Below are 13,450 nucleotides of genomic sequence, written 5' to 3'. Positions count from 1 at the left end.
AGCCTTCACTCAGGCGCAGTCCTCCTGCAGTAGTTTGACAGGTCTTGGCAGTCAAAAGCCTGAACCTGTCAAACGTGGAGATGGAGGTCCGTGGGACCCTCAGACCTCCGCCATCTGCCACCCTAAGCCCCCCTCAGACAGCGACATGGAGGGGAGGAGGTCAAGCGGACCTGCCCCCTCAATCACCGTGCTGCTTGGTGGACCCCCCTCATACCTTTCGATGGAAGAGGGAGTAGCACACTCCCTCCTCGTCCAGCACCACCTTCAAAATGGCGGTGCCCTGCCCAGTGCATCCCAGTATGCCATTTTGAAGGTGGCTCTGGACGAGGAGGGAGTGTGTTAATCCTTCCTCCATCGAAAGGTATGGAGAGGGAGGGCTCCGCTGGACTACCAGGGAGCATGAGGGTTGAGGTGTCAGCTCACTTGGGCCACCAGGACTTTGATTTTGGGTGTTGGGAGGGGTGGGGGGATCTCTAGCCTCCCATGTTGCTGTTTCAAAGGGAGGTGTGGGGATGGGAGGAGGGGGTTTGGTTGCCTTGCAGGCATGCAAATGCATGCTGGACAGGGCTCCCCAGTACTTCGCAAACCCTAATGCCAGCTCTGAGCTGGCGTACAGTTTGTTGCAGGAACAGCGCCAATGTTTGTTTCGCTGTCTGCTAAGCATTGGGGAGGAATAGATAATGCCCTGTTCAGCATGAATTTGCATGCTCATTGCGTTCAGAGCTGGCAAGCGCATTATTACCCGTGCTTGCGGGCTCTGATCATTGGGCGCAAGCAAACACGGGCACTGGTATGGCAGAATTGGCCTCTGGCGCATGCGTTTGCTTCTGATCATCGAGGCATCAGAAAGTCACATATAAGTTGGCCTCCATACTTTCACCCATCCTTAAATAGTGAGACAATGCAATGATTTGCATTTAAGTCACCCTGGTCCTTCCCTTCCCTATCTGTGTTGCATATTGTGCTTGTACTTTTATACCACTTAACTGTGTTTCATTAGAATCTGTTGTGAGGTTGAAGGGGGAAAAAAACAGAAAATCAAGTTAAAATAAAAAGTAGAATGAAAAAGGAAACTTGTTTGTAGTTATAAAGCCTTGTTATGGTGACTAGATTTAGGTAACGCAGGCAGAGGCCTAGGGCACCGGATGGTGAAAGCACCCTAAAAACTGTGACTTCTCAGCTGATATTTTCTGGCGACAATCCCGTCATCCCTCACTTAGGTCTTTTGTTTTATTTAACAATAAAATACCACACACATTGATTAGAGGTAAATAAAGCCATTTTAAAAAAGAATGGATCAGCAGAATCTAAGTCTGTTATTATACACTTTGCAATACACATGGAGACATTATGCCTCTACCAGTACTTGCTGCAGAGAAGGGGGAGGTGGCTGAGGGGTTTGGGTTTCAGGGTTATAATGTTTTTTGATAATGGAGTGTCTTTGTTGTAACGTATGAGGGATATATATTCTGCAGCTTGGTTGTTTTGATGTGTCTGCTTTTTTTTTTTTTAATCTGCTTCTAGTTTTGCTGTATTGTGATTTGTAAAGATGCTCAATAAAAAAGATTTCAAATAAAAGAATGGATCTGCTTTTGCCTAAAATACAATGGTTAGGAAAAAATACAAACATTCTTCTTCATCGGAGGTTGATATTTTTTCACATTTCTGTAATTATATTTTAAATTCCTGTTAGCGTTAGGCTGGGTAACAGAAGGTGGTTGAAGATTAGGGGTAAAGTAGCATTTAGGGCCAGCATTTCCCTTCCCTACCCACCACATCGGGTCCAATATCTTCTTCCACCTCCCTTCCCCATATGGCCCCGTTCCCCATTCCTCTTCCAGCACTTCAAAGGTGTTCTGTGCTAGTGTAGGGCCTTCCTTTACAGGCCTGTTCTCACGTGCACTGCCATGTCCCACCCCTCTCCCTGACAGGAAATGTATCATAGGAGCTCCCACAATGTATTTCCTATCAGGGCAAGGGTGGTACCTGGCCAAGGAGGTTTGATGAACAGGAGATGGCAGGAGCATGCTTGGCCCATTATCTGCAGCCAGTAGGTGGAGCTTGTCACCCTATCAATTAGAGCTTGTCACCCTATCAATTACATTGTTTTGGGTGTACCAAGATGGCAGTGGCTGCATTGGGGAGAATGAAAACAACTCTGTGTGATCACACTGTCTCCTGTTCATCAAACTTCTTTGGACCTGGCAGTACTTGAGCATGAGTCTGTACAGGAAGGTGCGGCACCAGTGCAGCACATCTTTTGGAATCCTAGAAGAGATATAGGGGTGGGGGGAACTGTGGACGCATGGAGAAGATGCTGGCTGCGGGGGGCACGGGAGATGAGATGCTGGACCTTCGAATGCTCCTCTATGCAGTAGTGTGTTTTGGGTTTTTTTTAAGTCTGTAAAAGCAGGTTTCTGAATGAAAAAAACTGAAGAGTAAAGAGTGTTTCTTTTGCTATACTTAGACTTATGATTTTGTGTTGCAAGCAGCTACCTGAGAAATTAATTGAAAATGAGGTTCACAGATTAAAATCATGTGTTTTGTACTGTTCCCAGCTATTCCAGATGAAGCCACAAAGAAGATAGCAGATTTGGTATCCAGACAGAAGGACAATTCCAAATCAAGGTTAACACATAGATACCAAAGAGAATTTATTGGTACCCATTTAAGTCTGACCCGCCGTGGTAGGACCATTCCTGTCCTCCCTGCATCAGTGAAGAGTGAGCTGAAAGACTTGTTGTCTAGTTCTTCAGTTTTGCTGTCTGACTTTGAGAGGGCTTTCCTCAAGCGATTTGGACGTAGGTTCCAGTATACACGCTATGGCTTCTATTCCATGTTTGAAGTACTGCGGGCTGCATCTGATATCATCCAGGTACAGCAGACGAGAGCAGGCTCTTTGCTAACCCTGAAGAACTGTTCCTCCAGAGGTGAGATGCAGAAAGTGTCGCCAGATGAGGTGGAATTTTGAGTTTTCTCTTTTTTTGGTGGGGGGTGCGGGGAATTTAGACCCTATTGCCTGTAAAAGAAGAAATGGTGAAGCAGTATCTAGGCAAGACCTAGAAAAATAGCTTAACACATTAGTGCCCAATGTTCCCATATTTGTTCCCACATATGGGAACATTGGGCACTAATGGGTTAAGTACAAATGTCACCAAAATGTATTGTCTTATGATTTCATCAGCTAATCAGTGGTTTGAATAGAATTGGTCTGTGTGGTACAGAATGAATTCATTTTCCATAAGGGCTTTGGAAAAGGCAGTGAGTAAATATATTTTTAATGTGCCTTTCAGGTGCTTTCTGTGCATCTTTTACCTTTTTAATATTTTGAAGGCGTGGGCAACCATAGTCATCGAGTGCCACAACCCAGTTGGAGGTTTCAAGATTTCCTTAGTAAATACACGTGTCTGGGTTGTGGCCATTGAAGACTATGATTGTAATGAGATTTTTATAGGGAAATTTTCTGTGCAGTATCTTAATATTTAGAATTATCTGAGGTGTTAGAAGGCTGTGTTAAGAGGGTTAAAAAAAAAAACAAACCTTAAAATACTTTAATTATAGTCTCCTTCTGTAATCTTTTTGCACAGGATTTTCTGTACATTTTAATACCAAAAATTGTTGGGAAGTTGTTGCTACTGTGTGTTCTGCATACCTTTTTATGGAAATTTAGGGTTCACAGATCTTAATCTTCCCTTTTTGTTGTGATGGCAGAAAAGCTCCATAGCTTCATTTGAAAATCAGATTTTTGCTGTGGCAGTCTTTGTGCTATTTTGTGGGATCTCTTCAAATGCTTTACTGCCTTCCTTACATACAGCAAGATACCTACCATTATGTCACAAAAGGATCAGTCCAGACTAATGTTTATGCCCATTGAGCAGCAGGTGGAGATAGAGAGCACCAGTAATTTGTGCTATATCTGGTTCTGTGTAGTTATCTTTAGCCAGTATTCTCTATCTCCAGGTGGCAGGTAACATTTCCTTTGCAACTCTGTGACTGATTCGGTGGTGAGCTCCTATCCTCCTAACATGGTTTGGGGTGTTTTGGAGTTGAGTGGTTTCTACAGCCAGGGTGCAAACCTAGTGGTCCAGGTCCCTCCCCTTTACCCCTATTCACTCTTCTGATGCCTCCTTCTTCCTGTTTTCTCCTGCTCCCTTTAAAAAAAGAAATACATAAATAAAAAGGGCCCAGGAAGGAAGAGTGTTTGCTTTGCTGTACTTTTAAGGGAAGCTATTCACTTGTGCCTTGGACCTGGCATTCCTCAAACTGTAAGTTCCGTCTTCTTCTTTATTATGGCAATGGAACATGTGAAGCATTGCTCCTGGTGTGGGCAGCTGGAGAACCGCGTGGGGGCTTTGGGGAACCCAGAGCTAAATTTGACTGACCCATTGAGACCACACAGTCTGATGTGCTGGATTTGGCGGGCTTTCCCACAGTTACATTGGCTCACAATTCCACCACGGCCATTTTGAAAAAACAGAGTGCTTGTTCCTACACTTCCTGCCCAATTTCTCAGGCCTCCTCCTCCTCTTCTCAGGGGTCTAATTCCCTCTCCATGGGAAGCAGTACTTCTGCCTTACCTTTTTCCCTAGACTTTGTATGGCTTTTGCACCAGGCCTTTTTTACTCAAAAGGCAAAAGCTGGCTGATAGCCTTGTGCTTGTTAATCTGATCGCGAGCCCTTGTGCCTAGGTCGAGGCTTAGGGAGGACCTTGGCCAAGGCCTAGGGTAGACCAAACAGGCGCTAAGCAATACCACGGGCCACAAAGCCCTGCACACTCAGGACAATCAACAAGCACCACCAGAAAAGGGAGCTAGACCACTCAGGCTGGCCGCAAGGCCGATCCGGAACCCACTCGTACAGAGTCTAAGCGTACGGTCCGCAAGGCTGAACTGGAAGGGAAAAGAAGAACGAGGGGTCCTCGAAGGGACTGGAGCTCAAGCAACGCACACAGCGCCAGCCAGTGATACAAAGGGAAGGGCGACAGACACCAGAGGAAGAGAATACATACAAAGGCAACACAGAAACTCAGGTAGCGGAGGGCAAAGCCCACAGGGAAAAAGGGAAAGCCGGGGACAGAATGGGACTCTATAGACACAGAATCTACAAGAGCAAAGCTCTACAGGAATGGCTAAACAGGGAAAAACAGACTGGAGGAAAAGGCTGCTTTCAAATAAGGACAGGAAAGAAGCAGGTACAGAAAGGGATAAGGCAGACACCAGAGAAAGGCTGCCAAACAGAGGCAGCGCTCACAGAAGGCAAATACCAAGCACTGCACACAAAGGGTTAACACTGAGTAAAGGGAAACTTAAACAAAGCAGGAACGAGCTTACCACGGACAGAAAGGCTACCTAACAGAAGCAGGGAGAAATGAGGCAGAAGACAGACCCAGCTGCACCGCACAGAAGCAATCAAGGACACGCTGGATACAACCAGCACACACACACACACACGCCACAAACAAAAGGAGAGCAAGCAAAACTCCTCAAAATACACACTGTGCCACGAGCACAGACAGAGAAAGAGAACCAGAGCTTAGCTGACAGGAATTAACGCTAGAGTGTCCGCTGTAGGGAGAGGTAAGTTTAAATAGGTCTGACTTCTGACGTCTGCTGTTTCAGACACCAGCACAATCCCTGACAGGCCAATCAGAAGCGAGTCCCAGTCATTCCCCTGCCTGTCTCAGTAGAATCATAACAGTGCTCCTCAGGAGGGTCAACTGTCTAAAAGAAGGAACATTGATTCTGTTAGGCTGCCTGAGGATTTTTCCCCCTTGTCTCCACATGAGTCAGAGGTGCCTTCTCAGTTGCTTCCGAGCTTTCTGAGACTCACTGTGTGGCGGATGAGGACATGTCAGGGGCAGCAGGAAATGATCTGTCTGCAGACAGGTTTTTTAAGGAGGAACTTCCCTTGCTGATTATTAAGGCCTTGGAGGTTCTCTACATTTTGTCTCATTCAGGTCAGGGAACGTCTTTGACCCCTTCCATAATGTCTGGTAATAAAAGCTTGCCAGATCCATTTATATTTTTGATGCCATCCATGAGCTTATTTCAGCTCAATGGGATTCTCCGGAATCTAGCCTCCTCATGGCCAGGGCTATGGTTTAGCTTTGCCTGATTCTTTCTACAGAGCTTGAACAGCTAGCTCTGCCTAAGGTAGATGCACTGATTACGGTGGTGACCAAAGAGGCTGCTATCCTGGTGGAAGGGGGTATAGGGCAAAATTGAGGTTGCCTTAAAGTTATCTTTTCATATTACAACACTGAGCTTGCAGGTAACTATTTGTGCTTCCTGTGCTTCTAGAGCCTCCTTATCCTGGGCACAGCAGATTGATAACACCTGAATTTATGCTCTTTCTGGAGATAGGCTTGTCATGAGTGGCGGATGCCTTCTGACTTGTTGCAGGCCTCGGCTAAGCAGATGGCAGTCATGGTTTCAGCTAGGAGGTGGCTCTGGTTGCGTCATTGGTGTGCAGATGATGCAGCCTCTAAATCTCACTTGGTTAAGCTTCCATTTAGAGGGAAGTGGCAGCTTTCCAGCCAGGTGTTCGATCTGATCACCTCCCACTGGGGCTTTCCCACCCTGGATCTGATGGTGACCAGGGACAGTGCGCAGACCCGTGCCTTTTTTTCAGTCACCAAAGGGAGGATCTTGGGGAGTGGATACTCGAGTTCAGCCTTGGCCAGCGGCAGTGCTGCTTTATGTTTCCACCTTGGCCAGTGATGGGCAGAACTCTCAGACGCAAAGCCCTACATCTGGGTCAGGTAATTCTAGTGGCACCACACTGGCCCAGGCATCCGTGGTATGCAGATCTGTTCCATGTACAGATAGCCGCCCCCCCCCCCCCCCCCCCTTATGCCTTCCCTGTCCAAGGGACCTTTATTGAATATGCTTTGGTTTTATGGGCCTGGCTGTTGAAAGGGCTCGTCTCTGGAAGAAAGGATATGTGGGGATGTTGTAGCTACCTTGCTGCAGGCTCGGAAGAGATCCATGTCTACAGCCTATGCCAGGGTTTGGAGAACCTTTGAGAGCTGGCTGAAGCAGCAAGGTGCCCACCCCGCACAGGCTTCATTACTGGACATTTTGTCCTTCAGGACAGTTCAGAATGTATCTATTTTTATTAAGGAACATATGCAGACAAATCCAAGCAGGAACAAGATATTTGAACAATGATAGAAAATCCCCCAGACCTACCTAACCTCATAATGAACCATCTAAGATGGAGAACAAAAAGATTCAAGTGTTGTTCTCTTATACCCCCCCCTCAAACACACCCTTCCAAATTTCTTCAGGACGGTTTAAAGCACGGTTTAGCCCTGACCTCTTTGAAAGTTCGGGTAGCAGCCTTGGCTTGTTACAGGGGGCATGCGCAATGCACTTCAGTTGCGGCTCATCCTGACGTGGTACGTTTTCTGCGAGGGGTAACTCATTTCCATCCCCGTTTGCACAGTTCTTGTCCTCCATGGGATCTTAATTTGGTGCTCAAAGCTTTGCAGAGAGCTCCCTGAACCTTTGTCTCAGACCTGACATTTTGAAAACTATTTTCCTGGTAGCTGTTTCTTTGGCTAGAAGGGTTTCTGAGCTCCTGGCATTATCTTGCAGAGACCCCTTTCTGCAGATTTTGCAGATGGGTGTGTCCATACGCATGGTTACGTCCTTTCTTCTGAAAGTGGTCTCATCTTTTCACCTCAATCAGTTGATTTTCCTCCCATCTTTTCAGAGGGAGGACTATGATGCGAACTACACCTCCCTATATTTTCTGGATGTGAAATAGTCTCTTATGCAGTATTTGAAGGCTACTAGTAATTTCCAGTGTTCCATCTGTTTGTTCTCAGGCCCTAGGAAAGGCCTGCAGGCTTCTAAACCCACGGTGGAGCACTGGCTTAAGGACACTATTTTAGCAGTGGATTTGGTTTATTGACTTGATATACCACATTTACACAAATGCATCAAAGCGGTTCACAGAATTAATAAAATACAATTACATAAGTAAAAAATAAAAATAATATATAAACACAGAAATCAATAAAATATAATAGTGTTAAACACTGAGCAGTATATTCACAGCTGTCCGTAAGAACTCTGAAAAGCCAAGTCTTTAGAACTTTATGAAACATTAAATAATTATTAATGCTTCTAATTTCTTCTGGCAAAGAATCCCACAAGTAGGGACCAGAGTAGCAAAAAACATGACTCTGTGTTGTTGACAGTTTAACTAAAATCAATGGAGGGTGTGCCAACAAAGTTTGCTGGGATGACTGTTGCTGTTTTGTAGGCATATACCTCTTAATCATATCAGATAAATACTTTGGAGCTCCCCAGTGCTTTTCTTTGTAGAAAAAAAGGTGCCAGTACTCATTGTGGGCGGGGTCACCACATATGGCACCGCCCCTATCATAGCCACACCCACATTAGCCACACCCCTTATACCAGCCATGGCGCATATAAACAGACATCATTGAAAATATTATTGTAATCCGTTGGGTTGGTCGTGAGCCCTTGGGCCCTGGCCGAGGCCAGCAGGGCGCCGACCCAGGCCAAGGGGAGACCGACCCACCACCGCACACCCCAGCTACACAATACCCCCTAAGCTACCCCTCCCCCCAGTCCCTCAGGAAGAAGGGAAATAGGCATACAGGCGGGCCTCGCGGCCGAACCGGAACCCACGCAGACAGAGCCACTCGTGCGAGCCTCACGGCTGAACTGGAACCCAATCACACACAGGGAGGGGTGAAAGAACCCAGAGGGCCCCAAGATGCCAGACACGCGCTGAACACCAGCAATAGGGCAGAGGGGGAAACAAAGGACCAGAGCGGGCCACGCCCACGCAGGGGATTAGCGCAGGACAGGGGAACTAACACAGCAACCCCCTCCCCACCAGGGTAGGAGCCCCAGGCAGAAGCCAGAGGAACCAAACACAAAGGAAGGCAGAAAGCCTTTGCCTCAAACCCACTGTAGACAGAGGCACACAGAACATAAAGGGTTAAGCTTGTAGAGCCAGCAGAGAGAGAGTGCCATAAATCAACAAACAATCAGAGAGAATGCTTCCCCTCCTGAGAGGGAGTGGGGCCCATCCAAACAAACACACTGGCAGAGGCAGGAATACAATACACACAGTACACAAAGGGTTAAACTCACTGAGCCAGCAGGCCAGGACACTGGGAAGAGAAATCCTTAAAACAAACAAACAAAGGAGAACTCTCTCACTCAGCCCAGAGCCCCAGAGGCTGAGCAATGCCCAGCCCCCACTAAACAAACGAGCAGCTGACCCTGATTACAGAGCTAGCACACACACACACACACAGCAGCAGCTAACCCAGAGGGAAGGAAAAGAATACTGTAAATCAACACAGATCCCTGTCAGAACCTAGAGCACGTTCTGAGAGAAACCTATCAGGCTTTCCTGTTACCACCAGATAAGTAACGCAAAAGCAGAGAAACTCTTCAGCTGCAGGCTAAAGTACTATCCCCTGACGTCAGCACAACCCCTGGCAGCCAATCAGAAGAGACGTCCCCCCTCCCCCTCAGCCAAACCGGCAGAATCATAACATCACCCCCCCTTCAAGGGCCCCCCCTACCCCGTCCACGAGGTTTAGGTTTGTGAGGGAAAAGGCGATGGAACCGTCTGACTAGGATTGGCGCGTGGACATGAGTAGCGTCCTCCCAGGAATTGTCTGCCGGTCCATATCCCATCCACGCAATGAGATACTGGAGATGTCCCCGGAAGCGCCTTGCATCCAAGACATCCCGGACTTCGTATTCCCCCTGGGAGGCTGAGATGGCTGGACTAGCAGGCAACGCGGGCAAAGCCCCTTTTCTCAGAATCACAGGCTTCAGCAAGGATACATGAAAGGTGTTATGTACCCGTAATGTAGGTGGTAACTTTAGCTGATAACAGACCCGATTCACTTGCCTCACAATGGGATAAGGGCCCACAAATCGAGGTGCAAAGCGGGAGGAGGGAATCTTCAGACGAAGATTACGCGTGGACAACCACACCAAGTCGCCAGGCTGGAAGTGCGGTTCCACTCTGCGAGACCGATCCGCTTGGCGTTTCATACGAGTGGAGGTCACTCGCAGCGCTTTCTGAACTGATGACCAAATTGCTTGGAGCGAGGTCACCGCATCAACCGCTGCCGGGACATCCAAGTTGGTTTTCAAGGGGGCTGGTATCCGCGGGTGTCGTCCATATACGATGTAAAAGGGCGACGCGCCCGTGGCCGAGCTCACTCGGTTGTTATGAGCGAATTCTGCCCAAGGCAGCAGCTGACTCCAGTTGTTGTGGTGCTCATTGACTTACATCCGTAGGAACTGCTTCAAGCATTGGTTCACTCGTTCTGTTTGGCCATTGGATTGTGGGTGATATCCCGACGAAAAGTTCAGCTTTACTTCAAGGGCCCGATTCAGGGCTCTCCAGAACTTTGAGACAAACTGTACTCCTCGATCAGAGGTAATAGATTCTGGCAGACCATGGAGACGAAAAATACAGCTGATGAAATACTGTGCCAGCTTCACCGCCGAAGGAAGGGTAGGCATGGGTATGAAGTGGGTCATTTTAGAAAACCGGTCCACCACTACCAAGACAACTGTGTGCCCTTCAGAGTTAGGCAGATCCGTAACAAAGTCCATGGCAATGTGGGTCCACGGTCTCTCAGGTACCGGTAAAGGCATCAGCAACCCCTGGGGTCTCCGACAGTCAGCCTTATGCTGGGCGCACTCAGGACACGCAGCCACAAACTCCTGCACATCCCGATCAAGTGAAGGCCACCAATACTGCTGGGAGATGAACCGCTTGGTTCCCAGGATCCCGGGATGTCCTGCCATTCGAGAGGCATGCCCCCATTGGAGTGTCTTTTCTCTCAGCCGGGGTGGCACAAAGGTCATACCTGCAGGTACTGCTAGCGTCATCGCGGGCACAATGACATCAGGTTTAATTACATACTGCAGGGGTTCTTCCTCCAGGTCAGCCTCCATGGACCTGGAGAGGGCATCTGCCTTGATGTTCTTCTCCGCTGGACGATAGGTCAGAATGAAATCAAAGCGGGAGAAGAATAGTGCCCACCGGGCCTGGCGAGGATTCAGCCTTCTCGCTTCTCGTAAATAAGTCAGGTTTTTATGGTCCGTGAACACCGTGAAGGGCTCCTGCGCCCCTTCCAGCAGATGACGCCATTCTTCCAGGGCCAATTTAATGGCTAATAGCTCCTGATCCCCGATGGCATAATTCTTCTCGGCAGGGGTATGCTTTTTAGAGAAGAATGCACATGGGAGAAGTTTCCCACTGGGGTGGGCCTGGGACAGCACTGCTCCTACGCCAACCGATGATGCATCCACTTCCACGAAAAATTTATTTGTCGGGTTGGGATGGCGCAACACTGGAGCTCCAACAAATGCCTGTTTCAGATTCTCAAAGGCCTGACACGCCTCAGGCGACCAGTTGCGAGCGTCAGCGTTCTTCTTAGTCAAGGCAGTAAGAGGGGCAGTCAGGGACGAGTAATTCCAAATAAACTGCCTATAGTAGTTGGCAAAACCTAAGAAGCGCTGTAGAGCCTTACGGTTGCTGCCAGTGCAGGATGGCTGTCAGCTTACTGGGGTCCATACGCAGCCCGTGGTTAGAAATGATGTACCCCAGGAAGAGCAGTTCGGAGCGATGGAATTCACATTTTTCCAATTTCACATAGAGGTGGTTCTCCCTCAACCGCTGCAATACGGTCTTCAGGTGCTCCTGGTGCTCTTCCTCAGCCCTTGAAAAAATCAAAATATCGTCCAAGTAGACCATCACAAACTTATACAGGAGATCCCTGAAGATGTCATTCATGAAGGCTTGGAAGACGGCTGGAGCATTAGCAAGTCCAAAGGGCATTACCAGATATTCGTAATGCCCGTCGCGGGTGTTAAACGCCGTCTTCCACTCATCCCCCTCCTTGATCCGCACAAGGTTGTAGGCCCCCCTGAGATCGAGCTTGGAGAAGATCTGGGCCCCCTGGAGGTGGTCAAACATCTCAGAAATCAAGGGAAGGGGGTATTTGTCCTTCCGCGTGATGGCATTGAGTCCCCTGTAGTCAATACAGGGGCGCAACCCCCCCATCCTTCTTCTCCACGAAGAAGAATCCAGCCCCCGCGGGTGATTTAGAGGGCCGGATGAAGCCTCGAGCTAGGTTCTCTCGAATATACTGGGACATGGCTTCCGTCTCTGGCCGGGATAGGGGGTATACGCGGCCACGGGGAGGTTCAGTGCCAGGTAGTAGCTCTATGGCACAGTCATAGGAGCGATGAGGAGGCAGAATCTCTGCTTGCTGTTTGGAAAAAACATCTCCAAAGGATCTGTAGGGCCCCAGTAACATAACATTGGCTCGATCCAAAGGAAGCGTCACTGGGGCTGGCGAGACCTTATCCAAACAGACCTTCTGGCAGCCCGGGCCCCACGCCGTCAATTCACCCCGGGCCCAATCAATGCAAGGGTTATGCAGGCGAAGCCAGGGTAATCCCAGGATTATGGCCTCAGTGGCCGCCGGAAGGACGTAGAAGGAGATAACTTCTTTGTGTAAGACTCCTACCCGTATGGTCATAGGCACGGTTCTGGAGCGGAGAACTCCCCGAACCAGTCCCCAAGCCGCTGAGATGGTGATGGGCTGAGGTAACTCCATCGTAGGAATTTGATGAACCCGCACCAGGTCCGCGCTGATAAAGTTGCCTCCCGCCCCCGAGTCAACTAGCGCCTCAAAACAAGGGGTATCCTTAATCGCCAGTAGAACTGGCACCAAAACCTGCATCCAAGGGGAGAAGGACTTTGGCCCTGACCCGGTCTCCCTAGCCGGTATCAGGGCTGCTGGTTTCCCGACTTCTTTCTCTTCGGGCACTCACGGACAAAGTGCCCTTTCACTCCACAATGCAGGCACAGCCCCTTAGAGCGTCTCCGCTGTCTCTCCTGGGCCGCCCGGTCAACCTGCATAGGTTCAGACCCATCGGGCACACCCAGCGACGGGGAAGCAGGGCTCTTGTGCGAGCTCCTCGAGTTAGCCCCTGCAACCTGCTGACCAGCGCGACGTTCACAGGCCTGCTCCCTGAACCGGATGTCCACCTGGGTACAGAGACGGATGAGGTCATTCAGATCTGAGGGCAGCTCCCGGCCTGTGAGTTCGTCCTTAATGTTGGCCGAGACACCATGCCAAAATACCGCAGTCAGGCTTGGGTTATCCCAACCTAGCTCTGCGGCCAAAGTCCGAAACTGGATGGCGTACTCACCCAGAGAGAGTCGCCCCTGATGTAGGTTCAACAGCTGAGTCGCCGCCGAGGAGGGCTTCCCGGGTTCCTCAAAGATGAGCCGAAATTGTTTCAAAAACTCTGCCAAATTATCCAGGAGGGGATCCTTCTTCTCCCATAAGGGCGAGGCCCAGGCCAGAGCGGGGCCTGCCAGTAGAAAGATAATATAAGCCACCTTCGCCCGATCCGAAGGA

At 49.1% G+C, this 13,450-nt stretch overlaps 1 protein-coding gene across 1 annotated transcript in view; it reads left to right on the top strand.

Annotated features, from left to right (window-relative positions):
• Nucleotides 1–13,450, top strand: part of TDRD5 (tudor domain containing 5) — a 158,198-nt gene that overhangs the window by 34,177 nt on the left and 110,571 nt on the right. The window contains exon 3 of the mRNA XM_030208004.1: nucleotides 2,559–2,930. Within this exon, the coding sequence (XP_030063864.1) occupies nucleotides 2,559–2,930 (372 nt within the window). The remainder of the gene's footprint in view (nucleotides 1–2,558; nucleotides 2,931–13,450) is intronic.

The sequence above is a fragment of the Microcaecilia unicolor genome, chromosome 6, assembly GCF_901765095.1.
Source record: "Microcaecilia unicolor chromosome 6, aMicUni1.1, whole genome shotgun sequence".
In the NCBI taxonomy this organism is placed as follows: domain Eukaryota; kingdom Metazoa; phylum Chordata; class Amphibia; order Gymnophiona; family Siphonopidae; genus Microcaecilia; species Microcaecilia unicolor.
This window is presented reverse-complemented; position numbering and strand designations above follow the sequence as displayed.